This window comes from Gouania willdenowi, chromosome 19 (assembly GCF_900634775.1).
Source record: "Gouania willdenowi chromosome 19, fGouWil2.1, whole genome shotgun sequence".
In the NCBI taxonomy this organism is placed as follows: Eukaryota; Metazoa; Chordata; class Actinopteri; order Blenniiformes; family Gobiesocidae; genus Gouania; species Gouania willdenowi.
In genome coordinates this window covers 19344247-19372162 of record NC_041062.1, presented here as the reverse complement: position 1 = coordinate 19372162, position 27916 = coordinate 19344247, and the positions used below count along the sequence as shown (strand labels likewise).

General features: G+C 37.6%; 1 protein-coding gene across 6 annotated transcripts in view; it reads right to left on the bottom strand.

The window, feature by feature from the left end:
• The window catches only part of arhgap17a (Rho GTPase activating protein 17a), a 67758-nt gene that overhangs the window by 20446 nt on the left and 19396 nt on the right, over nucleotides 1-27916 (bottom strand). For 4 of the 6 annotated variants that reach the window (XM_028476408.1, XM_028476409.1, XM_028476414.1 and 1 more), the window contains exons 2-11: nucleotides 23374-23413; nucleotides 18981-19085; nucleotides 18765-18797; nucleotides 18288-18364; nucleotides 14116-14227; nucleotides 10803-10879; nucleotides 10596-10713; nucleotides 8752-8820; nucleotides 8555-8636; nucleotides 4499-4626 (exon numbers count right to left, since the gene is read on the bottom strand). In XM_028476408.1, the coding sequence (XP_028332209.1) occupies nucleotides 4499-4626; nucleotides 8555-8636; nucleotides 8752-8820; nucleotides 10596-10713; nucleotides 10803-10879; nucleotides 14116-14227; nucleotides 18288-18364; nucleotides 18765-18797; nucleotides 18981-19085; nucleotides 23374-23413 (841 nt within the window). The remainder of the gene's footprint in view (nucleotides 1-4498; nucleotides 4627-8554; nucleotides 8637-8751; nucleotides 8821-10595; nucleotides 10714-10802; nucleotides 10880-14115; nucleotides 14228-18287; nucleotides 18365-18764; nucleotides 18798-18980; nucleotides 19086-23373; nucleotides 23414-27916) is intronic. The other 2 variants (XM_028476410.1, XM_028476412.1) reach the window with 1 other exon arrangement.

The following is a 27916-nucleotide window of genomic DNA, read 5'->3' as shown; positions in this document are numbered from 1 at the left end:
TGAAGAATGAAATGATCACATGTTTGTGTGGAAATCAGCACTGAATTGAGTCAATCTTTAATGTTTATAAAAGCTTAAACAATATATAATTCATGTTTATTCTCTAATCCAGTGTTTCTCAAATGGGAGTATGCGATGGCACAATAGGCACAATTAACAAATAAAGTTTCAGTCTAAATAATAAAAAAAGCCAAAAAACTATAGAAATCAATCCCATCAAAATCAGTGTTTATCAACCTTGGGGTCAGGACCCCATGTGGGGTTGCCAAGAGTTCAAATGGGGTCGCCTAAAATTTCTGAAAATGTAATGAAATAATAATATACTTTCATAAATAACATATATATATATATATACCTGTGCTGAAATGTGATCAAAATATAATTTTAGGGAAAAAGAAATGTCTTGGAGTCGCCAGAAATTATTGATATCGAAATGCAAAATGGAGCCACTGCACTAAATACTGTTTATTTCCACTTCTTTACAAAATTAGATTTGTTCAAATGTGTGTTATCACTCATTAATTCCATCATTATGCTCTATAGTTCTTTTTAAATAGTTTTCTATAAGCAAAATGCTGTTGTCGGACAAAAGGGGTACTTGGATTCAGGAGTAAGAAAAAGGGGGCAGAAGTTTGAGAACCACTGTTCTAGTCTATTACACAACAGAGGGTAAGAAAGGGTAAAAGTGTGGAGACAGCCTCCCTTCATTAAGTGGGTTGGCCGTCTACCAGTTTGTCTCTGTCTCCCTGGCTGTGTTTGAAATCACTTACTAACGTACTACTCATGCTAAGTTTGACATCATAATTAGTATGCACAGTGGGCAAACTAGTCATACTCAACCGCCCCGTTAGGGCTGGGCGATTTTGCCTAAAAAAAAAAATCTCTGATTTTTTAAAGAATAATTTGAGTTTCGATTCGATTTTTTTTTCAATGCACTTAAAAATGACTGCAGACATCGGATATATTGTCAAAAGTGCAACTTTATTGCTGTGATTGTCCTCAATGTATAGAACAATCCCAAAATAAAAAGTAAATGAGGCTCTGTCATTCATTTCTGATTAAGAAATCAGATAACTACATATTTTATAACATATAACATTACAATTAAAAAAACAATAAACCTTAGCATCTCAGCATAGTGTGAATAAAACATTAAACATGCCTGTAGCACACATATACAGTAGCCTACTCAAAGGGTAAACACATGTAAACAAAGAGGGGGCGTGCTCACATCGCGCTACAGTAACCCACAGGGATGGAATGTGAAAAAGTCCTAAAAAACTGTGGTGGGAAAAAAATAAATAAATAAATGTTTTAGATTTTGTTCAAAAATTTAAAAAAAAAAAAAAAAAAAAAAAAAAAATCACATTTTTTTTATTTATTATTATTATTTTTTAAACTCAAATTTGCAAAATAAAAATAATTTTTATCTCCAAATTTGATTAATCAATTAAATAGATTTTTCCCCCAGCACTAAGCCCCATGATGCATTGTGAACGAAACGAGTTTTATGGATTAAATGAGCACGTGTTGATATTCTACTTGGTCACTTTCTCACTTAAAATGTTTTCAGAACTTTCAAAGGTGGAGATATTTACCCTCAGTGTGGTTCAGGTTTTTATCGTTGTAGGTTCCAAATGCATCTTGGGAAAGTTGGAAGTATACTTCAGTGGGAACGCTCATCATCCTAATCTTACTCAGTATATAGTAGACAGTAAATACTCATTGTATACAGTTTGTAGTGTACAGTACGGACAGACACATTCTGTGTATACAGAGAGACAGGAATGTGTATGAATTTTGCTTTGCTTCAAAGTAAAATAAAATGGTTTAAAATGTAAAAAGTAGCACTCTTCCTTAATCCATTTCTGTTCTTTAAAAATGACTTAAAGGAGACAAATTATGAAAAATCTACTTTTTTTGATCACATATGAGGTAACTTGAGTGTCCACCAGCACAGAAAATATGAAAATAAAACCATCCAGTCGTTTGTTTGTGGTCGGTGGAAGTGTTATTCTACAAATGTGACGTCACAAGTAAAAGTGTTGCCAGATCAGATCAGATCAGATCAGATCATCTTAGAACCCACCCGTTCCAATGAGTTTGTGACACAATGTGACCGCTGCGGCTGCACAAAAGAGTAAACTATTACCTTGAATGGATTATTCCTGTAATCTCTACATGAGACGATGAAAATAAAGCAACGTAGCAGTAAGTGTTTGAAGCAGCAGAAACAGCTGCTGTTGCTGTTGAAGCTGCTGTTGCTGCACTGCACATACACAAAACAGTGTTTTTCAGACTCACAATCACAATAGCCGCTTAAATAGCCATGTGTTTTACTGTAATGTGCAGTTTTTTGGCTGAAAACAATAACAAGAGTGTGTGAATCATCGCTTCCTCTGTGGATTTACTGGACATTTTACTCAAAGGTGCGCTCACCTTTGCTCACAAAGTGAAGCGCCGGAGGAGAGGAAAAAGAGCTGGTGCGCTAGTGCACCTCCGCCAGCGTGGCCGACGCACACCGTTACCAGGGATATTCCTCTCTAACGTGCGCTCACTGTGTAACAAAGTGGACGAACTCCAGCTGCTGTTGGGTAGAAACAGAGACTTCTCCTCATCTTCTGTTCTGTGCTTCACGGAAACGTGGCTGTGTGGAGCGGTACCGGACTCTGCGCTGCAGTTGGCCGGCTTCCAACTTCACAGAGCGGACCGAGACGCGGAGCTCACCGGGAAGAAGAAAGGTGGAGGAATCTGCTTTTATGTGAACAGCAACTGGTGTAACGACGTGACAGTGATCCTTCAGCACTGCTCTCCTCACCTGGAATCCTTTATTATCAACAGCAAACCCTTCTATTCTCCCCGTGAGTTCGCTTCATTCATCCTGCTTTGTGATTTAAAGACAATATATCCGCGTTAAAAGAAGCTGAATGATAATATATTGCAGCTCTATGAGTCTGACAGGGAATCAGAAAGATGAGGTTATCTTTGATTTTCTGAAACAAATACTTTACCCAAATTATAAATAATAATAGATAAAGGACTAGTGAATTAATTGCAATGTGTCACATGACTTACTCATATTACTTTTGTCTAAAGTAACTCAAAATATTTGTGAGGTTTAGTAATTTAGTGAGCTGTAACAACTTTAATCAGAAAACTAAGTTGTCATCAGAAAATTAAACTGACATTTTACTGCTATTTGGAAAGAAAATAATCCTGTTTTTTAATTACAAACTCACAAAACATCAATAGAAATTCAAAACAAGAAGGGGCTGATAGTACACGCATTCATTCCCTATTTGCTTTCTGTTAGTTTTTTGGTTATTCCGTTTTAAAACCAAATCAAAATATCAAATAAACAGTGTGGTTATTTTGTTTTACTGACTTAAAACCAAAACAGAAATACAAAAAAATCAAAAACCAGACAAGCAGGGTTTTTATGTTTTAAAATTAAATCTTCTGTTTATGAGATATTTGGACGATAGCTTGATGTTTTAAGCTCACTACACAGAGTGGACCCACAGACGGGGGCAGACTTTTACTCTGCTGCGTTTCACAAAAATGATCTTGTATCATGTTGTACACCTCACACCAATGGCAAAGAGGCATAATTTGTGTGTCGATGACGTTTCGTTAAAGAGCTATTGATGGAAGTCCGAATCTGTGAATATCGTGCTAACTTTACCAAACAGTGTTGGTCTAAATAGTATCCAGATAAACTGGTGACTGACTATCGACTGTAAGGAACAATAGATGTTAGAACTTCTATGATTTGACAAAAACAATTACACAGCTTTTTTTGAGGGCAGTAAAAAAAATATTTTTGCATGTTATAATACCACTAACCAATAACGGCAGCAATCAAGTTGATCACAAGAAACGAGGAGCACCAGTAGATTCATTACACAACCTCTGGTTCCTTTAATCACTTATGACGTGCATAGTTTATCTAACATTAATTTTGTTTGTATTTATTTATGTATTAACGTTTCAATTCATCAGTTCGTCAGTAATGTGACTTGTGCGTTGCTCCTTTTTCGTCCAGGAGTGAAAGTCCGCCCCCGTCTGTGGGTCCCCTCTGTGTGGTGAGCTTAAAACATGAAGCTCTTGTCCATAGTTTTCCCGTAAATATCCAAATATCACACAAACAGAACAAAATTACATTTTAAAACAGAAAAACGCTGCTCGTCTGGTTTTTGTTTCGAATTTTGAGTCAGTAAAACAAAAACAACCATACTGTTTGTTATTTTGAATAGGTTTTAAAACAGAATAACCAAAGAACAAAGAGTACACAGATTCAAAACTTAAACTGACCTTTTACTGCTATTAGGAAAGTAAATGATCCTGAAGTAGATTTTATTAAGTTTTTGCTTAGATAGCATTTGACAGTAACCTGGATAAACCAAGACATGTGTTTTCTTCCTGCAGAAATGTTGGTTTCTGTATTTTTTTTTTCTTGCATGAGGATATTTTTTTAAATCCTAGTTTAATTCCTCACCTCTTCCTTCATGCCCGTCTCCAGGAGCATCATTACACACGCTTCTATTGGCAGTGCAATCTCCCTTCCACTTCTCTTCAGGTGCTCGTCCAGCCCGCTGCCGAACGCTGGCTTTTCCATCCATGAGTCTAAAGGAAAAACACACACATGCAGTGACTTTGTCTTTGATAATGTGTTGGAGGGCGAAAAAACAAAGCTGTTTTAGATCATTCCTATGAACTTTTTATCCCTACATCCTGCAATGAAATAGTTATTCTGCACGAGTGAGGCCTTATGCTGATGTAAATGTAAATGTAAATGGTAAATATCTGGGTCAACTTTTCTCCCCCACCAGTGAGCTTATTCTTCTTTTTTCTTGAACCACACATTAAACAAACATTCTCAGCATGGAGAAGCAACAGATTGTAGCTCTGTGTGTTTATGAGTGCACGTGTTTGAAGAGAGGAGTGTGGGGTGCAAAACTAAAAGATTAAGAGGAGGGGGGGCAGCATATGAGTCATTGACCACATGCTGGGAAACCAGGCTTGTCTGGTTTCATCCACTTATACTCAGTTCAAGAGAGAAAAAAAAAAAAAAAACACACTTCCTTGAATGAGTCACTGATTAAATTAAAAAAAGAAAAAGGTGAATACGTCTATTCAATAGACTATGAAAAGGAAGCATTGTCTGTGAAAGTGAAAGATACATAGAAGCTGGAGACTAAAGTGGGGAAAACAAAGTACTCCTATTTAATATCTAGAATTTACCAATCCATGCGACAGCAGTGAGAGAAACAGCTTTTGTTTTAGGTGCCACTAATGGAAGTGATTAAAAATAACTGCTTCTACTTTTACTTGTCATGGTATTTTTGTGCAAAACAATTTGAACTTCTAGCAAAGTGGGCTGTAAAACAGAAGGTGAAGTGAAACAGGAGCTGACAGTTTTGCAACAGATGTTTAAAGAGAAATGTGAATTTTAAAGTGGTAACTGTCTAGACCACATCTCAAACTCATGGCCTGGGGGCCAAATCCAGGCCTTTAGAGCTTCCAATTTGGCCTGCAGGAGAAAATAAAAAGGACAGATAAAACAGAAATCATTTTGTAAATGAAACTCAGCAATATTTGTATTGGCTCACAGCTTTCCTGGTGCTTATATCGCATGATTGCAGTCATTGTTGAAATTACTCGTTTTCCCGCAAAAAATCTGTGGCCCACTTGAGATCAAACCGCTCCGTATTTGGCCCCTGAGCTAAAATGAGTTTTACGCCCCTGCTTAAATGGAAGTGATTCAAAATAACTGCTTCTGTTTCTACCAGTGACTCGTCATGGCATCTTTGTGCAAGCGTTTTGAATTTCTAGCAAATTGGGCTGTAACACAGAACACAGATGGTGAAGTGAGACAGTTTTGCAACAGATATTTCAAGAGAAATGTCAATTTTAAAATAGTAACTGTCTAGACCGAGGTGTCAAACTTATTTTAGTTCAGGGGCCAAACATGTACCAGGTTTACCTCAAGTGGAATGTAGATTTTAGGTGAGGGAAAAAAAACAACTATAACATTTTTGTGCACTAGTTTTCAGTATCAGCTCAATTTAGTTCATTTATTATTATTTAAACATTTTTTGTGTAATTTAGAGGAATTTTATGTGATTGATTGGTGAGATTTGTGGAAACATTGAGAGCTCTTTCCACAATTTGCAATTAAAAATGACTGCATTCAACAAAGGAAAAATGCAAGCCCCTAAAAATATTGTGGAGTTTGTAAATTTGAGATATCTACAACAGGTTTTATTGGTAATTTACATAATAATTAATGTTTTCTCTGTCATTTTTGCTTTGTCCTGCGGGCCAAATTGAATAGGGTTACTATAGGGAAACTGTTTTGGCTCTAGTACCCATTTCTCTTACTTTTGAATCCAAGTACCTCTATTGTCCGACATCATTTTGCTTAGAAAACAAATTAAAAACAACAATAAAGCATAATGGAATAAACGAGTGATAACACACATTTTAGAGAATCTCGCTTTGTAAATAAGTGGAATGAAACAACCTTTTTTGGATCATGAATCCATTTTGATATCATGAATTTCTGGCGACCCCAAAGACTTAGTTTTCGATCATATTTGAGTTCAGATATAGTTCAGATTTAGTTGAACTATATTCACAAAGTGAAAGTATAGAAACAGTTGTATAAGATTGTGTTGTTTTACTTAAAAAAAAAAAAAAAAAAAAAAAGTCTATTTTAATTTTTCAGAAATTTCAGTCAACATCACTTAAAGTCCAGACTCTCATTTAGTGGCTCCTGAATAGATTTATCTCTATAGTTTTTATCCAAATTTCCAGTCATGTCATGCCTGAGGTGGGACCAAGACTGACACTTTATTTGTTAATTGTCCACTCTCTCTCCCTTTTTCAAGAACCCCGCTGTGCCATCGCTTACTCCTAAAGGTTCACGTACCCCCATTTGAGAAACACTGCTATAAAGGGCCGGATCAGGCCCCCGGGCATTGAGTTTGACACGTGATCTAGACCGTGTGTAGAATACTGTATGTTATGGAGTGTTAACATGTAGAGCAGGGGTCACCAGCCTTTTTGAAACATCAAGCTAATTCAAAGTTACTGAATATTCCAAAGGGTTACTAGTTTTATATATTAAAAAAATTCTAAAATTTACTTTAAAAAGGAGGAAAAACACATGATTTTTCTTAAATTATGGACTTGCTTTGTTTTCAAATGAGCACTTCTGAAACATTTTATAGAAAAACATCATGTTCCTATATTACTATAGCCACCAACTACCATTTATATAACATTTTCTAAAACTGCAATTTATATGTTTTTTAAATACATTTTCTTTAACAAAACCCAACCTGCAATACTGGTACTTAAAATTCTTAAAATAGTGTGCTACACCAATGACCATAACTATACTACAAAAATTTCATATAAACAAATTGCTGTGTGCAAATGTAAGAATTAAATGTTTATAATGAACTAGCTTTAACAGGCTAATACGTGTATGTCTCTTTGACATGTGCTCTGAATTACCAAGTAGGCGACAATGATTTTACCCAAAGAAAATCCTATAAATAAAATTGAGCTCTTGATAAGTGGTTATTAAAGCAGAACTAAGTAACTCTGAAGATCCCTTTTGGTTATGTCACGGCTGTAAAAACTCCCCACCCCCCGCCACCTGCCCCACCACACAGCTACATGCTCTCCCAAGATGGTAGCAACTGATCACTGAAAAATCCTAATACAACAGTGACACTAAGTGCTTTCACACATATAGTCCCATGTGACCATGTGAACAGTATGAGGAAGAGAGACAAGTAAAATAAATGTATGATGTTAAAAAATGTGTGTGATGTGTTTGTTTATGTGCTGACAAAGCGGCTCTGAAAATGGATGGTTGGATATTTGTGTGTGTGCTGCCTGATGGAGTACTGGGTTGCAAGTGTGTGCGCGCGTGCCAACAGTGCGTGTGATTGCTGTGTGTTGCTGCTGAGCTGTCACTGCATGGAGTTGCTCTGTTCCCCGGACAAAGGTCTTCTCTGCCTTTTTTTTTTGCTGGCTCCGTCATGATATAAGTTTGAGAAAGGTGAATTTATAGACAACCGCGTGCAACCACGGGGCTGGTCATAATCTAGCATTAGTTTGTATTGGGCTGCCATAAAAGCAGTACGTCTGCCACCGGGTCGGAGGCAGGAAAGTTGCAAGTGTGCTTTTCTGGCCAGAGACAGCAGGGGGAGATGAAAGACCCCCCAATCACCTCATAAACACTTGTATTACCCTCACAGGGACTAAGAGAAGGATTTATTAAGGTGAAAAAGTTACTTAGTTCTGCTTTAATGAAAGTGAAAAGACAATTTCATTTATTTTTCACAGTCAACTCTTCAAATTGTGCATAAGTCTGTGTTTAGTTACTGGAATTTCAAGGTGATTTTGATTTGATTTTCAAAAGGTCAACAATAAAGACCTTTTATTTTTTGTGTCATTGTAATAATTTTTGATACAGATATGAGGCATTTCCTTAAAATCAAGTGTAATTTGTTGCATTTCTTTTTGTGTTCCATACCTTGCTGGGCCTTGACGGTTGGTAGCACGTTTTCTAGAACAGTCAGAGACTTTCGGTGATAATCAGCCTGAGCTTCCAACAGCTACAGCAACATATACACATCAATTAAAGCAGTGTGTGAATAAAACAGTACTAAGACAGCAAAAGTCAGTAATTGCAGCTGTAAACATTCCCACGGAAAGCAACGCTGCACTCACGGTTATGAAGTAGTGGGCGTAGTCCCCTTCCTTAGAGAAAAAACTATACATGTCTGCAGCAAGTTGGTCCTGTGCAAATGAACCAGAGGGGAAAAAAAACAACAATGATCATGTGTTTTACACAAACATTACTTTACACACAGTCTAATTCATCAGTGCACATCTACGTGACTGGTAGATGGTGCTGCTGTTGGCAGGACCAGAGGAGCCTGGGGGAAGCGCGAGTGTGTGTTTCCTGGACGCGCCACAAACACACGCTGTGCTGACGATGCATTTTCACTCATTTGTGGGTGTCAGCAAATCAGCTCAGAGCATCCAGTCCATGTTACGGTTCACTCTGCCCCACTTTTATCTACTGATAATGGATTTCTGCAGTTGGTTTAAAGCAGTGGTTCTCAAACAGTTTTGACTCAAGTACCAATTTCTCTTATTTCTAAATCCAACTACCGTCATTTCCAGACTATAAGCTGCAACTTTTTTCTCAGGCATTGAACCCTGCGGCTTAAACAACGACTCGGACCAATGAAACGATTTATATTAGATCGACTGCGCTCCCACTGAATCATTTTCAGTCATTTTGTCATGGACACTGAAGCTGATAGAGAAGCTTACGTAAGGAGAACTGACAGACGGATACAGTAAAAGTCATCCAGTTTGTAATAGAAGGAAACATTGAACAGCATGACGTTGCCAAATCACCACGTTTCGTTTGCTCAGAAGAGATCTCATCCGTATTCTGACTCAGAGTCCGACTTGTCGTAATCGCTCCACAGTGATTCACGGTAAGAAGAACGGACAAAACGGTGAATCTGATCTGGTTCCAGTAAAAACTGACCATAAAAAGCTGTAAATGGACTGATATGCAGACGTGGGGCAGTGAGAAGAAGACTTTATGTGGAGAAGGAAAGATATCAGATAAAACACGGAACTCTCCATTAAAGCAAACGATAGCATAGCAGCCCGCCAACCTGCCCATTCTGATTGGCCGAGTCGTCTGAAGGGCACCCTCATCAGCCAATAAAGTGTAACCTATGTGACGATGCGGCCTTTGTATGAATTTTTCTTGGAAAATTGCTACATTATTGGAATGCGGCCAATAAATGGGTGCACTTTATAGTACGGAAATTACAGTATCCCCTTTGTTCGACTACATTTGGCTCTGAATACCATGGAAAAACAACCATACAGCATAATGATGGAATGAATAAGTACATTTAAAAAAATCTCATGTGAATAAGTGGAATGAAACTGTATTTATTGCCTCCTGAATAGATTTATTGCTATAGTTTTTATCATTTCCGGTCATCTCCCTCCTTGTGTGGGACCAAGACTGACTCCTGTATTTTCAGTTCATGTTCTAATCAAGATTATTTCCATCATCATCTATCTGCCTATAAAGCAAGGAATGTGTGTGTGTGTGTGTGTGTGTGTGTGTGTGTGTGTGTGTGTGTGTGTGTGTGTGTGTGTCTGTGGCTCAAATACAGTATCTCTGGTATTCAGGGACAGACAGAGCTGATACTTTCAACATGGCTGCAGCTTGATTCAAATGTGTGCAACCTTGGATTTGTTAGGACTGCAATAGTACCGTTGATGAATTATTTCATAAAACTGTCCACCGGAGCGAGTCACGTGTGTGGCAGAGCCAATCGCTGGAGAGTGAAATTAGTGAAATTGCGTACCCCCATTTGAGAACCACTGGTTTAAAGGGATGACAGTTGGCATTACAATATACCAGGACACTGTTTGGTTTTCTATCCTTCTTTGTAAATCTTTATAAAAACACCAATATTTTTCTTTCATTGAATACAATTCTAGGACCATGTGTTAATAATGTGAACCATTACCTTGCACATCTCCACTTTGTTCATAGCCTCATCCACCTCCTCCTTCAGCAGGTCGGCCTTGGCCGTCAGCGCTTGAGTGTTTGTTCCTGAGATTATTGACTTGGTTGCCTGCAACCACCTGATTTCGGACACGCAAAAGAAAGGAAGCGTATAAACGAGTGTGAGCCGTAAAACGTCTATAAATCTGTTGACCATCATGTGACGGACCTCGCTCTGGCAGAATCATAGTCCAGCACTAATTTAGCTAGCTGTTTCCTCTGCTTCAGGATGTTGGGGATATCCACCTGTAACGACAGGGAAACAGAAACCAAAGGAATAAAGAACACTGAAGTACATTAGATCAGTCTCCTCCCACAGTCACAACATAAGGTGGTAATAAATATTCAGAATTCAGACTTTACACCAAATACAATTAACAGCAGCTTTAAGAACTACAACTACTACTAATAATTCATTTTTTTATTTATCCACAAGGGGATATTCTTGACTGTTGAAGCACGACAGAGGACATGTTGGTTAAAGAAAGGTGATTTTTACAGATGCATGTTATTATTGCCATTATTTTGATCAAAATTTAAAAGCTTCGTTATATAGAGTTGAATCTAAACTTGTTATGTGTGAATATATAATCAGTGTACCTTTTCCTTTCAAAACCAAATTAAAAAATATGAAAAAACAAATTGGTTTTTTTTGTTTTATTAATTTAAAACCAGAAACGGGAAAACAGAAAAACCAAACAAGCAGCGTTTTTCTGTTTTAAAATGAAACCTTGTTCCGTTGGTGTGATTTTTGGATATTTACGAGAGCTTCATGTTTTAATCTCACCACACAAAACGACAGACAGACGGACTTTTACTCGCTGCGTTTGATAAAAAATGATCTAGTATCATGTTGTTCAACTCACACTGATGGTAGAGGTGTAATTTGTGTGTCGATGACGTTACGTCCGAATCTGTGAACATTTGACAACTTTACCGAACAGTGTTACGGTCCAAATAGTATCCAGATAAACTGGTGACAGGGCGAACCTTTGCTCCCGGTCCGGACATAAAAAGAAGCAACGCATAAGTCACAAATAAATTAAAACCAAAAAATGGATGTTACGTAAAACATGCACACGATAAAACGAACCAGAGGTGGTGTAATGAATCTACTGGCGCGCCTCGTTTCTTCTGATCAACTTCCGTGTGAGGTAAACATTTTTACTGCCCTCAAAAAAGCTGTAATTGTTTTTGCAAAAGAATCAAATCATAGAAGTTTTAACATCTATATTGTTCCCCACACCAGCCTCACAGTTGATAGTCAGTCACCAGTATATCTGGACACTATTTAGACCGTAACACCGCAAAACAAAACAAACCGGAGCAGCTTTTTACGAGCTAAAACATCCAGTCTGAATGAAACAGGAGCAGGTCCAGAAAACTGCTCAAATAAATCCTAAAAGGAGACCTGGTCCAGGACCTGGGGAGGGAAACCAGGTGCAGCGGACTTCAAATCTCACTCTAATTTCCCCCGTCACACAAACAGAACAAGTTTAAACCAAAAAAAAACAAAAAAAAAAAAACACAAAATGTCATAGGGTTAGGATCATTTTTAAACACACAAAATGACAGTAAAATACACGCAAAAAAGACAACAATAATTAAAATCAGTCAAAACACAAGATGACTATAAAAATAGCCAGAAATCAATGAAACAACAAAAGTATAAAAAATAAATAAAGGAAAAGCAATTAAGTATATCTATATATATTTTTAAAAACAAATGTTACCATTTATTTCGAAATGTGAGACTAATTCCAATCATAAAATCATACTTATTATATGTTAAAATTTAAGACTTTTGAAACATTGATTCAAGACATTTTAAAGACTTTTTAAGGATCCGCAGGAACCCTGAATAATGTAAATAGGTCAAACACTCCCTTTGATGGTAAACGATGTATCAGGCTGACCATGTGACTGGAAACGGGTAAAAAAAAATGGTTAAGTGAACTCACAAGCCATTCAGCAATGGATTGACATTGATTCATTTTCTCTGAGTGCAGAAAGAAAAGCTTGACGACGTTGGACAAAATGGTCTGAGTTCGTAAAAGCAGTAAGATCAGATTATATATGAATATAGTTCTAGTTTGTGTCAACCATTTTTATAGTTACGACAATCATGATATCTAGGCAATGTGTACATAGCGAGATGTAGATTTTAGCTTTTCACAATAGCTGTGTTTACATTACCCTTGAAAATGCGCAAAATCTAAATAAAGCAATAAAAACTGGTAATGGAAAAACCTAAAATTAAAAAAAAAAAAAAAAACACTCAAATATGGCTAAAAGGTTTTGAAGCTTTCATGAGGAAAAATTTCAGGCGTTTCGATATTGAAATGTGTCGCAAAATCGCTACGGAAACACTTTTTTCGCACTGTGACGTACCTGGTCATATGACGTGAGGTATTTGGTCACATGACCACTTCTCTTGGAGAAGTACATGTAAACAGAAGAGGAGACTGAGACATTCTTTAGCATTATACTTAAAAAAAAAAGGCAGTGGCTATCCGTGCGGTTACCGTATCAATATACCGACATTCTATCTGTACGCAGTGCCCCTATTTGGCCAGTTTAGGTCACGTGACTAACACTACACCTAACCGTGAACCTAACCCTAACCCTAAAAATTGTTGCGATATTGGGGTATAACTAAACCTAAACCCAACCCTAAGACGTTACGTACTTGTACTTCGGTAACCGTAACAATAGCAACGGGGTTGTCCGTACAGCAACCGTACAAATAGACACTTTCTTAAAATACTTACTGTCACATTAGACGTGAAACAACAAATTATTACCGAGTGTTATAAGGAGGTTTGGAGCGTCCGTCTTCCAGCAGCAAAGAATGGCGGGATGAGATTTCACGGGAGTTACGAGGCTCCTCCCCAAAACAACGTTCAATGGAAACACATTCAAAGCGCAATTACTGTATACTTTGTTGACATTTAGAAATATTGCTTTTATATTGCGAAAATCTGTAATGGAAACCCAGCTAGTGATACACAATTCTTTGTATGACTGAGATACGACCGAGGAAAGTGTGGAAGGTTGTGAAAATGAGAATTTATTGGCTTTTCCAAATAAAAAGTTATTTTGAGAGAAACAAGCAATAGTCTCGGCTAGCTCTTCAAATGAATGGAGGTCAGACCAGGTTGTGAAGTTGGGGAGGACAAACAGGGACGGACACAACTTAGTTTGACTTTTTTTTCTCTTATTTACCTACACATGTTCATACATTTGTAACTCATTTTAGGTTGTTTTGTCCCTGTAACTGATCTCTTGTCATACTTCTCCTCCAAACTCAAGACAATCTTCAAAAAACAGACAAATGGCAAGACAAACAACTCTCAAATCTGGTCTTTAGTTACAAACAAAGCACCAAAGCAAAAGATACTAAAAGTCACCAAAATCCTGAGACCATTTGAAGATTTCAACATAAAAGCTAACAACTCAAATGCACTTATGTGGTTTCTGACCTCTGCAAGCTGGCTGAGTGGATCCAGGACGTCCTTTTCTATCTGCATCTCATGTTGCATCAACTCTGCAGCCAGTCGGTTCTCTGCCTCTCCACACACTTCCATCATCTTCCTGTAGATACAAAGACATAACATAATATATACCATAACCATCAATAACCTCATTTATTTGGTTGCAAACAGGGTTGGGGTCAATTCAATTTTTTTATTAAAATTTGAAATCTTTATTTATCCATGTGCAATTACAATTACTTTGACCAGGCTTTTTTCTAATTACAATTATTATTTCCTCCTGAAATCAATTACAATTACATTCTCAATCACAATAAACCACAATTATTGAGCCTTTAATAAAAGTTAACCTTCTTCTTGTGTAAGCTTTCTGTTAGCATCTTTTATGATACCTGGTCAGTTTGACCCATGTCTTAAATCAGTGTTTCTCAAATAGGGGTACGTGTACCCCGAGGGGTACGCAATGGCACTACAGGGGTTACTTGCGAGAGAGAGGTAAATTAAAAGCATTATAAATATGAGGTTTTATGTTTATTTTTTAATAGAAAATGATAATCAGGATAAATATTACCAGCAACTCACAAAAACGACAACAAAAACACAATTATAAGAGAAAAATATACTGAATAATAAAAAAAACAAACAAAAACAAAATGACGCCAAAAACACACACACTGAGAGAATAATTTAAATAATAACACACAAAAATACAAAATAAGAGAAAAAAATATTGAAAAATAAAAAAGAACAGACAAACAACAAAATACACGACATGACAACAAAAACACAAAATTACAAAAAAAAAAAAAAACACGCACAAAATTATACAAGAAATGATACTGATTAGAACATGAAGTGAAAATACAAAGGTCAGACTTGGTCATACACCTGGAGGAAAATGACCGTAAATGATAAAAATGATAGAAGTAAATCTATTCAGGATTTACTAAATACTGTTTCTTTCCACTTACTTACAAAATGAGATTCTTTAAAATGTGTTTTATCACTCATTCATTCCATCATTATGCTCTATAGTTATTTTTTAACAGAATTCTGAACAAAATGTTCTCGTTGAACAAAGTGGGTACTTGAGCCAAAAAAGTTTGAGAACCACTGCCTAAAATGAGCTGTAAAATACAGAAAAAAATGTTATCTATCATCTAATTAGTTTTTCATCTCTTGGTTGCCTTGTTAGGCTTCCTAATCAATTAAATAATTGGTATTGATATTTTTGGTGTGGGCGTCTGAGCCTTTATTCTGTCAGTACACCCCTAAATTTAATTTATTTTTTTTAAATAATAAAATGATCCTTAAGAGAAACATGTTTTAATAATTGTTAACTATGTAGGCCTATGTGTAAGCCATAGAACTATAACACGGTTCCACAGTTTTGCATTTAATTACATTGTAACTTTTTTTTTATAGAATGTCCATGCCTATTACAATTACAAAGTCAATTATCTGAACTCAATTACAATTAAAACAGCAGCAGATTTTTTCCAATTATGATCACAATTCTAATTACATCATTGGTGTCTTAAAAAGACCTTTGACAGCATGTGCAGGCAAAAAAAAAACAGCAAAACAATTCTAATGACATCATAATTGTAATTAATGACCAGTTATTATTGATCCTGACCCTGGTTGCAACATAGTAATGCATTGAAAAGATGGTTCTGTTTCAGTGGCTCTTCATCTGCCCTCATCAATACACGACTGTAAAACCAGGTCATCACACTGTCACCAGTCACAGCTGCCTGGAGCTAAAGTGAGTGACAGCTCATCTGTGCTTATGAAGACAAGCTGCAAACAAACCTTCAGGCAAGGGAGGGAACTTAAATCTATTCTAATTCAGGAGTGCTTTTTATACACTAAATGTGAGTTACCTGTACATGATTAACAGGGAAACATTAAAATCCTGAAAACAAATAGAGCTGTTGGCAGTTTGATCTAGTTGTGTGCAGCAAACATTATTATTACTGGAAGACCTGTGAGACCTAATATTGACTCTTAAATTTGATGGTTTGTCAACTTAAGTTAAGTGTTTGTAATTAGGGCTGTGTTCTTAGAACAGTAATTGCGATTATTACAGGAAAAATAACGCACTAAAAAAATGAGGCCATCAATCGCGTTTTCTTTTTTTTTTTGCACTCCAAACAGCACGGAATCTTTCTTACATCAAGACTTCCCAGCATACCCATAATATTGATCCACAGACTGCAATACAAGACGGGAGACTGCTGTGCTTTCGTTTGTGTAAATTTTACCAAATAAAAACACTGGATAGAAAACAAAAGCCTGGCTGTGTGCAAACTGTGCGCAACATTCTGTGAGCAGGCAGTGTGTCCAATACACACTGGACAAGATGATAGGGTTCAGAGTCAAAATAAGTCCATGACTGACAAATGAACAAAGTCAATGGCTAAATATTATTATCTGAAGAAGAGAAAAAGCAACAAGTCTGGTGTTTAGTAATTGTTTTGATCATAAAAGTGTTCTTACTGTTTATGATGCACTAACTTATAGCACTACATATGGACCTGATGTTTTATTTCATTTGTATTTTCTATTTTTTGGATATTGACGAAAGTACACATCAATATTTCCCCCTGATGGTCTAAACTAAAGGTGTCAGCAGTTCTTGGGACTAGTTTCAAGAACAGCAGAATATAAATGTCTATGTTATATATCAATATTTTGATTTGCTACAATAATGTCATTACTTTAAATGAAAATACCTCAAATTGAGGGCTTTTCTCAGCAATTTTAGATGAGATGAAAAAATCGATTAATTAGACTCTCTTGAAAGCACTGTTTGTATTTTAGGATGCATCCACATAGGGTTAGCCCCAGACTAAGACGAAACGGGCGGAGAACAGCTAATACAAATTGATTTGTCTCAGTTTGTTTTCACAATGCACTTTTGGAATTGTTCCAAAATGTCAAGAAAAACCTGTCGGATACTGCTTTAGGTGTGCATTCAAACTATTTTTCTTTACACATGTTGCAGCGTTGCCATCTAGCAGTTAGCTTTATGTCAGAGCTGTAAATTAAATTGAAACTGCTCCAAGATCTCCTTTATTTATCCAAAGTACAATTAACTTGTCTGATCTGCTCTAGACTTTGGTTGTGTGTTCACATGGGACAAATGAAGAGGACTTTTCAGGGAAACAAAGCACCCTTAAGGATGGTTCCACAACGATTTAGTCCCGGACTCGGTCGGAATAGGACAGCTGATAATTTTATCACCTTGGGTTTGATTCGCTTTGAGTTCAGATCGCAAATTCTAATCCACTCCAAATAGCCTCTGATGCTGTTTGCATGAGCTACTACCGTTACTGGAGTAGAAACTTCTCTCGGCAGAAAAACAGAAACCCGAAAAAGATGCTCTCAACAATGGGTCAAAGTGAGCCCTTAAGAGTGCGCAGAAACTTCAGCCTTCTCTGTTTTTGTTCTTTCACCACCATCAACAATGAAGCAGCAACAAGTTGCCGTGCTTTTGTGGTTTTAAAGCCCTGTTGTGGACTTCTGTTTTAGAATTTGTTTGATCTGCTTTGGACTTTGTTTGCGTGTTCACACCGCCCAAACAAGGCCGACTATCCGAGCGAATCCTAAAACTGTTGTTTTTGAGACAATGGTTTGAGGTATGTACCAACAACAATCCTCTAATCTTTTTTACTGCGGACAAATTTCTTGAGTATTGTTGTTAATTAGTTGAAGGAATTTGTTTCATTCAGTCATTAACTTCAACTACTTTATACCACTAGATTTAGTTGTCGTCATCTCAGTATGTTTGGTAATCACCAACATAGTTGTTAGTACATAGTATATTTCAACTGGCAAAAAAAAAAAAAAAAGTCCCAGAATTGAGCCTTGAGGAACACCATAGGTCATATCCATGCAACCACATTCAAAGACGCCTCATTGCACAGTGATGTTATGTTTAAGAGCCTGTATAAAGTGGGAGTTTCGCCTTTATTTCAGTTTCACAGAAATATGCTAAAAGTGTGTACTCAAAAGTGTTTCGTCGTTCATTTCCATCCATAAACTGAACACAATTAAATATTATTCAGCACATTTTTTACCATGACAATCAAATTGACTCTTCCATCATTCTGGTTAACATTGCAGCACTTGCAATTGGCGAATCATGAACTCACCCTATCAAAGAATCTTCTCCCAGTTGGTTTCCACCTTCCACCATTGCCTGTGATAGAGCTGTAAGAGGAAGCTTTTTCTGCAGGGGAAGATGAGATGGCGATTAGACTTGAATAAAAACATCGACCAACTGAGACATTTTCAAGTACTTTGATTTCAAGTCAAGACAAGATGCATTAAGGGCTTTTACTGTGGAAACATCAACTGGAAGATAACAGGTTTAATAATGTAATAGAGACAAATGCAGATGTTATATGGGATTAAGGATGTCGACTTAGAAAGCAAGAAATTTAGAAGAACTCCCACAGCCTTGTTGACAACCGTATAACCTTAATTTTTGCAAAAAGACTGCATGAAATATCCTGTTTTATACCAACATTCCCAAAAGCAGAAGTGTCATGCAGAAAGAACAAAGATAACAGATGCTTGAATAAGAAATGGAGCAAATGGTGTTGAGGGTAAAGCGGTGGTACTTTTACCTGACCATTTCCTGTATAGAGGCGTGGTACCGACTGTAGTGTATATTTGGGCCGAAAACAAAAGAAAAAAAAAGACAAATGATAGACTGGACTAGATTATCTAAATAAAAAAAAAACATGTTTTTGCTGTTCAGAGAAAAAAATGTAATACATAAAATTTAAATTAAAAGCTGTAAACATTCAAAAGCAATGACATACATAAACATATAGCCTTACATGTCTCTTTTCCGCATCTGCACACATGTGTCCCTGTAGACACGACGCCATTCTTTTGTGCGTGTTGTGCGCCACCACACGCACCAGCTCCATACGCCGTTCGATCTGTGCACACAAAGTGATCCAAAGACATCCACCATTTAATGTCCTCCATCATTAAGGGCACAAAGCAAGAACATTAGTTCAGGTTGTACTATTTATGTTCTTATCCTGTACTTTTTAGTCCCTGTATGCTGATCTAAAAGCTATGAATATATATTATGTTTGACAACTCAAAACAGCCAAGATGTAGAAAACACAAGTACAAATCTCAGCGTTTAAATGTTAACTGGACATTATTCCAGTAAATTGTGCACAAAACGTGACTGTATCTGCTAAAATAATCCAGTAGCCTTGAACAGATTTGATTTGGTGCCTGTGTGGGATTGATGGTTAAGGTTCAAGCATGGCGGATAAGGTCTGTCCCTGGGGAATGACGCTGGAATGTTATCTTTGAAACGCATGATTCATCGGAAATGTCTTCATCGCAATGGCCACGGGTTGAAACTGAACACTCTCAAGGGTAATTTGGCTTTGAAGAAAAAAAAAAAAAAAAAATCACACAGGCATTCTCCTGTCCAGCAGGCCACCAACACAGACCCGCTGTGGGACACGACATAATACTCTCATTGACAGCGGCCACAGCTATTCACGCTCAAAGACAGAGGCCAACTGAGGTTTTGCAGGAGGACTATTGACTTTCCTTTCCAGCCCAGGTGTCACAATTACAATAGACAGTAATGGGCTGTGTTTCACCAACTCATGAAAAGAAGTGACGATTGTTGAAGTTACTGTTTGTGTCAGGCAAAGGCTGTTAAATAACACAAAACTGGTTTAGGTTGGCATACCAGTGAGAACATCGAAAGCAAGATTGCATCCATTGAGATCAATTTACAAAAAGGGAAAAGGACAGAGAACTATAGGGAGATAAACACACAGGGAGGATGAACCAAATACCAGAGTGTTGTGCTCCAAAAACAGAACCAAAGTCCACAAATTCCACAGCAGATATCTATACAAACCCTCCGACTCACAATTACGTCATTCCCAGCCTACATTGAACCCAGGCATTCCAAAAACAGCTGGGTTAAATACAGACTTACCAACTGCATATTCATGCCTGTATACACATATGGATACACTCTATCCATAGGTTACAGGCTTAGATTTGAGTGAGTGAAGTACGTCTGGCAGTTAACCACTGAGGAGATTCCCATGCTCTAAGGCAGTGTATGTTCTCTGTGGAGGCTTATGGAAAACATTTGGATTACGTGGCTATTTCCTTCTTCCTTTCATTGTACAAAACAAGGATAGATACCAAACTTGGTGATCTCTATTCAGAAAATATGCGAGAGGAAGGGAAACCACGGAAAAGAACTGAAAGGCAGTGGGGTGTGTTATTTTTCCAGCAATGAGGTGAGGTCAACATTTGGTCAAACCCATAAAACGTCATAGAACAGGGAATCCCAGAAAACAATTGATCTAACAGGAAAAAGCAGACAGAAGGTTGTGTGTTTATCCGTTGGTTCCTAGGAGAACGCTGACATGTCTGGACAAGTACTGTGAGAACATAAATTATATAACACGGTGCATTAGGGTCATTTTACACTAATAGGATTAAATTGTTTTTGTTTTCTTTGAATGACTGATGACAGAAGATTTTCAACAGCTCCTGGTGTATTTTTGGTGCCCCAACGTGAGTGGGTTGCTCTTGTATACATAGGAATGGATACATGGTAGAAAGCCTCAGGGAAACTCAATTTAGAAAAAAGTGGTACTAGAATTTAGAAAAAAAACAAAACCATAAAAACAGTAGTTTTGTAAATTTGAAAAAGATTTACATCCAGATGTGATTTTAAATGATTGGCAATTAAATGTGTAGGCTTTTTTCACACAGTAGTGATGACAGATCTGAGATGTCTGGTCAACCAGACGGATATAGAAAGAGCACAGTGTGCGCGCCTATACGATTGTTCCCCATGCGCACTGATGTGCTCTTCTGTTGACATTAACAAATGTTGAAATATGGAAGGCTCCTGCAGTTGCTTAACAAAAGCGTGCTTTCCACACAAACAAATATAAATGTCATTAGTATGAGAAGAAAAAGAGATTATATCTGTGTCGGGCTCGGGTCAGGCTCGGACATAATTCTTAATGCTTGTCGGACTCGAGTTGTGTTGGTGCTGGGCTTGGACAGAAAAATGTGGCCCGATCCGCACTCTAATCGGAAAGGCCTGAGAAGTGATGCAGAGGTCGGTGCCTTTCTGTTAAAAAGGTAATAATTTTGTCAATGTGAAGCATTCCCTATTTTAAGTTCCAAAATCTTTCTTATTGTTATTTTCCTTGAATTGACCCTGTTCGTCATACTGCATGCAAATCTTAACCATTCAAAGATCAAAATGTTCTGCTGCTTAGTGACAATGACAATATATCATTTGTAAAATGCCAACTATCTTACTTTTAATGTAATTTAAGGTTTTATGCAAATGAAGCTGCTTTTGCAAGCCTTAGAGTGCTTGATTAGGTCCGCTAGAGTGTGACAGCTGCTGCTCATGAGCTTCAAGGAAAACTGCTGTTAAAGCTTTAATCTTGCAGCTACAGCCACAATTTGTATCTTCCTCTTTCTTAAAGACATACTTTTAGTGGGAATGCTTAGCATTCACCACTTATTTTGACAGTAGGAATTTTATCGTAGGACTTCTATGTGCAGCTTTAGCTCAGTGTGACAGAGCCTGCTTCTACCTCCTATCAAGCAAACATCAAGTGGAACCTGGTTTGAATCTTGCCCTGCACAATGTCTGTAACCTTCACTCTAAATACTGTAAATCATGTTCAAACATTGCAGACTGCACCTTTAAAGGGCCGACAAAGACAATGTCCATAGCTTTAAATTAATACATTTAAATGTTTTTCTTATGAATAGGACTAGTCCTAACAAGTGAAAGGCTTTGGATCAAAAGATCAAAAACAACAGCAGTGATAACATTTATTTCTTCAGTAAAAAGCACTGTGGGGTGTGTGTTAGCGGGTGGAGAGGAATAAGAAGGTGCCTCAAGGTATCTAGCTCTGAATAATGATTGGGATGCATGTGTGGCGGGCCTCTTTTCATTGTACCTGCTTATTTATTACAGTGAGCGACTGGGATGCTCATTTGGGAGCACCCAGTGAACGAACGTCAGTAGGTGGCTGCGAGGAGCCAAGAAAAACTGCTAAATAAATATGGGTGCAGAAAATACAAGAGCCCCAGAAAGAAACACGTGTATCTGCATCTGTGTCCCTGTCAGAGGTAGCCTTACCTGCAACAGAGTCGTGCTACAAGCACCTTTATGCATTCCATGTACATGAATAGAGACATCAACCCTGCATACTTACTGGCAAAAGAATACAGGGTGGTGAACAATTGTCTGTTCATAAGAAGTAAAGCCATGGCAGCTATGACACCTCCCTTTCACGCACAGATGATCCACAGGGCTGGAATGTGTTTGCTAAGCAGCCACTAGTATGTATTCCCCACCTGCTGACTGCCCAGCTGGTCTAGAGGGCTGTAGACACTTTTCTTCTGAAATTTTCTCACACCAGCAAGGTTCACATGCACACACAGGGCTGTGTAAACATAACTTAAACTGACCTCTTTGCAGAGTTGCCAGCAAGCTTCAGTTAGCAGAGTGTCATGAGTATGCTGAACTTTATTTTTGCTTCTAGTGTAAACCCTGACTAGGAATGGTTTAATAACATTGTATCCAGAAAGAAAACAGCATCAACCCTAAAAGTCAAAGGCTTGCAATTTCACCCTAGCATCTCCTTCTAGCTAGCATTTACTATACCTGATGCAGAATCTAGAAAACAAAATTTTGTAAGAGATTATTCATTCGGAGGTAAGCATTACCCAGTGCTGGGCAGTATATCAAGTTTTAGGAGTTGCTGCTTTTGCTACTTCTCAGAACAGCATGAAAAGAACAGTTAGATGGATTGCTGAATGCATTCCCCTAAAACAAGCCACACTACAGAACTCACTCACCTTTATAGAAAAAAAAAAGCCAGAAGTGGCACATTGTGTTAATAAATGAGCCTGGGTGGCATTTTGCATCAGAAAATTTTACCCAGAATTGTTTTTCTGGCTGGACTTTATTTGAATTAAAAATAGAGATTTATATCATATATCACTATTTTAAAGGAACTTTACCTTACTGCACACATACAGTTGCTACAATATAGTAAAAAAAAAAATCAGCAGGGACTGAAGACTGTTTTAACAATGCATGTCTTAGGTGTTTGTTTAAATTAACATATACAAAACCAAAAATTATGTTATGTAGTGAAAAGGGAAAAAACATCTGCCTGACTAATGAGTTACCTGCAGGAGGTCATCGCTGAGAACTTCAGTTTTCTCCGCTCTGTAGGTGAGAAAAGAAAACACAAACATGGAGTTCAGCACTAACAGTGATAGAAGATAAGCGCTTTCAACACATAGTCATCGGCAAAAAACCAGCACACAGATTGCACTGTGTTTGAAATGGTGGTTTCCACAGGACAGTAAAAAAAATTGTGGACATCTGTGGGGAAAGTTTCAGGAGTGGGTGGGTCTCGCAACGGCATCAAGCAGCCAAGTTGGTATGTGCTGGTTCTTTGTTACTGTGTCATGCTTTTGTGTTCTGAATGTTTAGGCTGTCGGCACAACAAGCTTTGATTTCCTTGTGTTTGATCCACACCCGCCTGCAGTATTGTGCAGGGAAGGGTCAGCTGTACAGGCCTACACTGCCTTAGCCTATTAATAGTCAACTTTGACTAGGCCTTGACAGAGTCAGAGAGATTCGATTCAGTTAAAAGGAAAAGGCTGAGAAACCAACAGACTCAGCTAACAGTGCTTATCAACATTTTCACAAGTTAGTTGCTTCTGTCAGAGGGTCTGTCACTGCACTTGGAAGCATACCACAATTCTTGACTGTCACAAAAAAAATACACATTGGCAGAATGCAACACAACATCACACAAAAACAGTTTGAGGTTTTTTCTGTTAAGGCTCTTAGCTGGAGTAAAGCAATGTGTTTAAAGGGTAAAAATGGTAAATGGACTTGATTTATGTAGCGCTTCATAACCACCAAGGTAGTCCAAAAGTGCTTCGCAATATCAGCTCATTCACAAATTCACACACACATTCAAAAACTAATGGGACTGAGCTGCCTTGCAAGGTGCTAATTAACCATTGGGAGCCACTTAGGGTTCAGTGTCTTGCTTAAAGACACTTCGACACATAGATAGGTATAGGCTGGTATCGAACCCCCAACCTCTGGATCAGAAGTCCATCACCTCTAACACAGTCACCTTAAAGAAGAAGAGTCCAAATGTACGTGTGCCCTGGGGTGCCAATCTTGACACTTGTACAAAAATAGTAGTACTACTAGAAAAGATTTCAGTTTTTACGAGTAAGATTTTTAGTAAAGCCAAAAGATTCACTAGTGGTTCTAGTCGACATGATGCAACTCAAGTAGGTGAGGTAAAAACAACTCTATAGGCTTGATTGTTTGCAATCTTATTGAAAGGCAATGAGAAACCTGAATTGGCTTTTCCCCATTCCCTTATTAGCATATATGGCCTACTAGCATTAAGGGTGCAACAATTAGTCAACGCTGTCAACAAAAAATGACAACAGAAATAGTCGCAGACAAATTTAATTGTCTATAATATGATTGACAGAAAGGAACATGGAAACCTGGGAAGTCTGGAAGGTCAAGTCCTTGCTGATGATGCCGGCATCAGCAACAGAGTCAAAAAGAGTAGGCAGAGTATGGTTACCATTTGGAAGGAGAAGCCAGGCTTGGAGAAGAGTTCTTCGCTGGTAGGGAGATAGTGTAGTTGAATTCATCTGTGTCGCCCAAGTAATAAGTAAGTTTTGGCTTTATCAACCTTGCATGAAAAAGGGTGCAAATCTGAGTGCACAATGTGTTGTACGACACGACCAACATGGGACTTATTCATATCTGACCAATCCCAGCGTACCAATGATCGAGTGTTGATAAATGCGCCGGCTGAATTTGATTGTCGTTAACATATTACGCCCTCAAATATTCCAAGTTCGGAGGCCCCTCCCACTGAGGTCAAACAACCATTGGCAAGAAAATAGGTGAAGAAAAACAAAGATGTGCTTTTCGGTAGTGTGAAAACTAGAATTTACAAAGCTCATTAAAACGTGGCATCAACATTCTTGTTCTAGAGGGGTGAGGGACGACTGGCCCAACTGCATAGGCACAGTCCCCACATCTGCTGATTTGGCAAGAAAAGGGAAGTGTTGGTGCTCCCTCTGAAACAAAGTGTGGACCAAAGCTTGGGAGGCCAAGTTTGACTAATTTGACTCATCATCAAGTGTAGAAAGAACCACAAAAGACACTAGGTCATCTTTAATGTAATAAGCCAGACCATGGATGTAAGCATTAATAAAGTCAGCAGAGTTCCAGCTGGTCCAACTGGACGTAGTGTAAACCTCTATGCAGTAGTCAGCCACTGTCCTTTCCCCTTGTCATGTTGTATCTTCATCAGCCCTCGAGCAGCCTCAGAATTTGAGAACCCCAAGTGGAAAACCTTGCGTAGCTTCTCAGCAAATGAGAGAAAGGAGCTGCAGACTTGAGATTGACTTTCTCACTTAGTGATGCTGCACTGGCAACCTTTCTTAGGCAGAAGTAAAAACAGCAGAGAAAAGTTTGTCAGAAAAGTCAGATCTCTGAGTCTGCAGTTCCTACCTGGGATTTAGGTGCATCAGAGCGTAGAAGTGATGGTGCAGGAGAGGCTGCAGTTTGATGCTGCAGTTGACTTGAAACTATTGCAAATGATTGTTTGTGGGCTGCTACAGCTGCAGTCATCACAACCTCAGATTGCTGGAGGATGCATTCTAATCATGTCAAGGAAATCCAGGAGGGATGGATTGCGTGATGGCTCCATGGTTGACCAGATTGTAGTGGATACAAATGGAATGCAATCAACCGTGAAGTACTCAGAATGTCTTTTGTTGTTGCACTTAAAAGGAGTAGTGTAATGCACAAGTGCCAGGACAGAACACGAACCTTGGGAAGGGGGAGTGGCTAAGGTGAGAGGAGCCAGTGACCAGGAGGGCAGTGATGTAAAGTTAAAATTAGAATAAACCCATACTTTTACTGCATACACTGAAGTATACAAATTAGTGGTGAGACTCTAATAATCAAACTAATTCGGTACTTTGTAATGAATTTTGGTATATGATAACAACAAAACTGTGGAACACAGTTTTGTTGTTTAAGCACAATTCCTGTTTATTATTTTCATCACTGTGTTTTAACATTTTGTGCAATATGAATAAAAAATACTGATTACATTGTTCACAAAGCACAACCTTATATTTAAGTAAGCTATATTCATGCTTTTTCTGATTTTTTTCAAACTTTCTAAAACAAATATGTTTTTGTGTATTAAAATACAAAACTGCAATTGGTACAGAACATTCCAGAGAAGTGAACCCTGTCTTGTCCAGTGTGGAGTGGTAACACGTCGAGCTCACAGCATGTTGCAGCTAGCACTGTCTGAATATCCGTGCCAGCCAGGGTTGGGGTCAATTAAATTTTTCAGTTTCAATTACCCATGTTCAATTACAATTCAAGTACAATTACAGTGACCAGCACTTTTTCCATTTACAGTTCATTTTTTTTATCCTCTTGTTTTAGCATCTCTTATGATAACTGGTCCTAAATCAGCTGTAAAATACACTAAAAACAAATATCTATCATCTAATTTATTTCCAATCTATTGGTTACCTTGTTAGGCTTCCTAATCAATGAATATATAGGTTTTAATATTTTTGGTGTGGGTTTCTGAGCCTTTTTTGTGTCACTATAGCCCTCGATTTAATTTATTTATTTTATTTTTTTCAAATGGTAAAATGTGGGAAAGCTTGATATGAAACATATTTTAATAATCGATATATAAATACGTTTAAGACTGTACATAGAATCATAACATGGTTTCCCAGTTTTGTGTTAAAATATAATTGACAATATTTATAGCATTTTCATGGAAATTACAATGAGAAAGTCAATTATCTGAACTCAATTATAATATAATAGATATATAATAATTATAATTATTTATCAATTACCCGATTACAATTATAATTGACCCCAACCCTAGTGCTAGCTGTCTGTACTATATGCTTAGCATTAAGGCTGTAGCGGGTGCCGCAAAGCCATTAACGTTATTCTTCTTTAGTGCGTTATTTTCGGGACACCCCTACTATGTAGCACTATTCATTTTGCCTGTTAGCCACGCAATATTGCATAAATAAATAGCATAAATATAGCATTATCATTATAAAGAGTGGCTAACAATAGCTTGCCTGCATTTAACAGAGGCTCTGAAATCTATACTAAGCCATTCTCCCTAAACGTGTTCTCAGTGAACTTTAATAACCTCCTCACAGGCATCTGCTTTCAGTTAGGTAATAGAGGCAGTGAGAGGGGAAAAAAGAAGAAGACTGACAGAGAGACGCGCATGGTTTGAGTTTGAGAGGAAGCAATATACAAGCAATGCCAGTTGCAGGATAAACGATTCAGCAAAGTAAAACAATCCACAGGATTGAAATGTATCGAAAAATATTCACCGGAGGCGAGTCATAGCAAAGTTACTGAGATCCTACATCTTTAAAGACCTCCAGATGGCTTTGGAAAAACGTGATCACAAAACACACACATACATGACGAGTGTTGGAACAGGGCTAAGAGAAATACGAGCACATTTTGCCATTTTTATGCATAACTAAATGAATTACATGACATGAAAACAGAAAACAAAAAAGAACATTCTCTTGTATGCAAGATAACATACAAGAATGCACCCAAGTATTTTCACATAAACTTTTAAATATGTATAACTTAAAG